The sequence below is a fragment of the Buceros rhinoceros genome, unplaced genomic scaffold, assembly GCF_000710305.1.
Source record: "Buceros rhinoceros silvestris isolate BGI_N320 unplaced genomic scaffold, ASM71030v1 scaffold18912, whole genome shotgun sequence".
NCBI classification, from domain to species: domain Eukaryota; kingdom Metazoa; phylum Chordata; class Aves; order Bucerotiformes; family Bucerotidae; genus Buceros; species Buceros rhinoceros.
The window spans coordinates 9,299-10,223 of NW_010398510.1; the positions used below are offsets into that span (position 1 = coordinate 9,299).

A 925-nucleotide genomic window follows, 5' to 3' on the forward strand; every position below is an offset into this window, starting at 1 on the left:
GGTGCTCAGTTTTTGCCCGTGCCGCAGCCAGCCTGGAGCTACCGGCTCCGCCAGCCCGTCTCACCAGCCCGGGGGCAAAGGGAGGCACTACTTCTGTGGCAGCGCTGGACACCCGAGGCGTTTCCAGGAAAACAGGAGTGTCCCGGGCGTGGGGGCAGTGCCTCAGGCAGCTGTTGGTGCCTGACTGCAGCCACACAACTGAGCATCACCATCATAACCATTAAAAACCAAAGAGACGTCGGGGTAACAGACCGTCTTTCCCCAGACATGCAGGTCCCGAGCCTGTAACACGGGAGTGAGCTGTGCCACGAGCTCTGGGAAGGAGGGCACGAGGTGGGGTATCTCTGCACCGTCACAATCCAAGGGACGGTTGTTTTCACCTGGCAGACAAACGGAGCTCCAGGGGCCTCCTCCAGCCCTGCCTGGCCCCAACCCCATGCCAACGGCCCCCACTTGCCTGGTGCTGACCGTCAGGATGTCGCTGATGTTGGAGAAGAGGTGGTGGTGCTCTGTCTGTGTCATGGTCTCCCTCAGCTCCTCTGACCGCATGAAGTGGCACACCAGCACGTTCAGGCTGTGCATGTAGGAGTACTCAGACGTGATGATCTCAAACATGGCCTGAAAAAGCAGGATGGCGAAGATGTGACACACAAACTGACTGAACCAGGCAGGGAATTAAAACTTGCTGTATCTCAGTTACACTCGGCTGGCACAAAGCTACTGGAAGCGACTTTGCTCCGGCAGCACAGCGTTCCCTGTATCATCTCAGCAGGGCCTGGCCTGCCCCAATAGCTTCAGCGTGTTTTGGATGCTCAGTCACTCAGAAGCCACAGCACTGAGATGTCTTCTCTTCCAACAGCTTTTCCCCACCAGCATCCAAAGGAGCCGCCTGCTTCCAGAACCGCCCAGAGAGGCAGAAGCGGCA

At 58.3% G+C, this 925-nt stretch overlaps 1 protein-coding gene across 1 annotated transcript in view; it reads right to left on the reverse strand.

Annotated features, from left to right (window-relative positions):
• ARHGEF16 (Rho guanine nucleotide exchange factor (GEF) 16) overlaps positions 1-925 on the reverse strand; it is an 8,192-nt gene that overhangs the window by 6,879 nt on the left and 388 nt on the right. The window contains exon 2 of the mRNA XM_010131141.1: positions 458-618. Coding sequence (XP_010129443.1) covers positions 458-615 — 158 coding nt within the window. The 5' untranslated portion in view covers positions 616-618. The remainder of the gene's footprint in view (positions 1-457; positions 619-925) is intronic.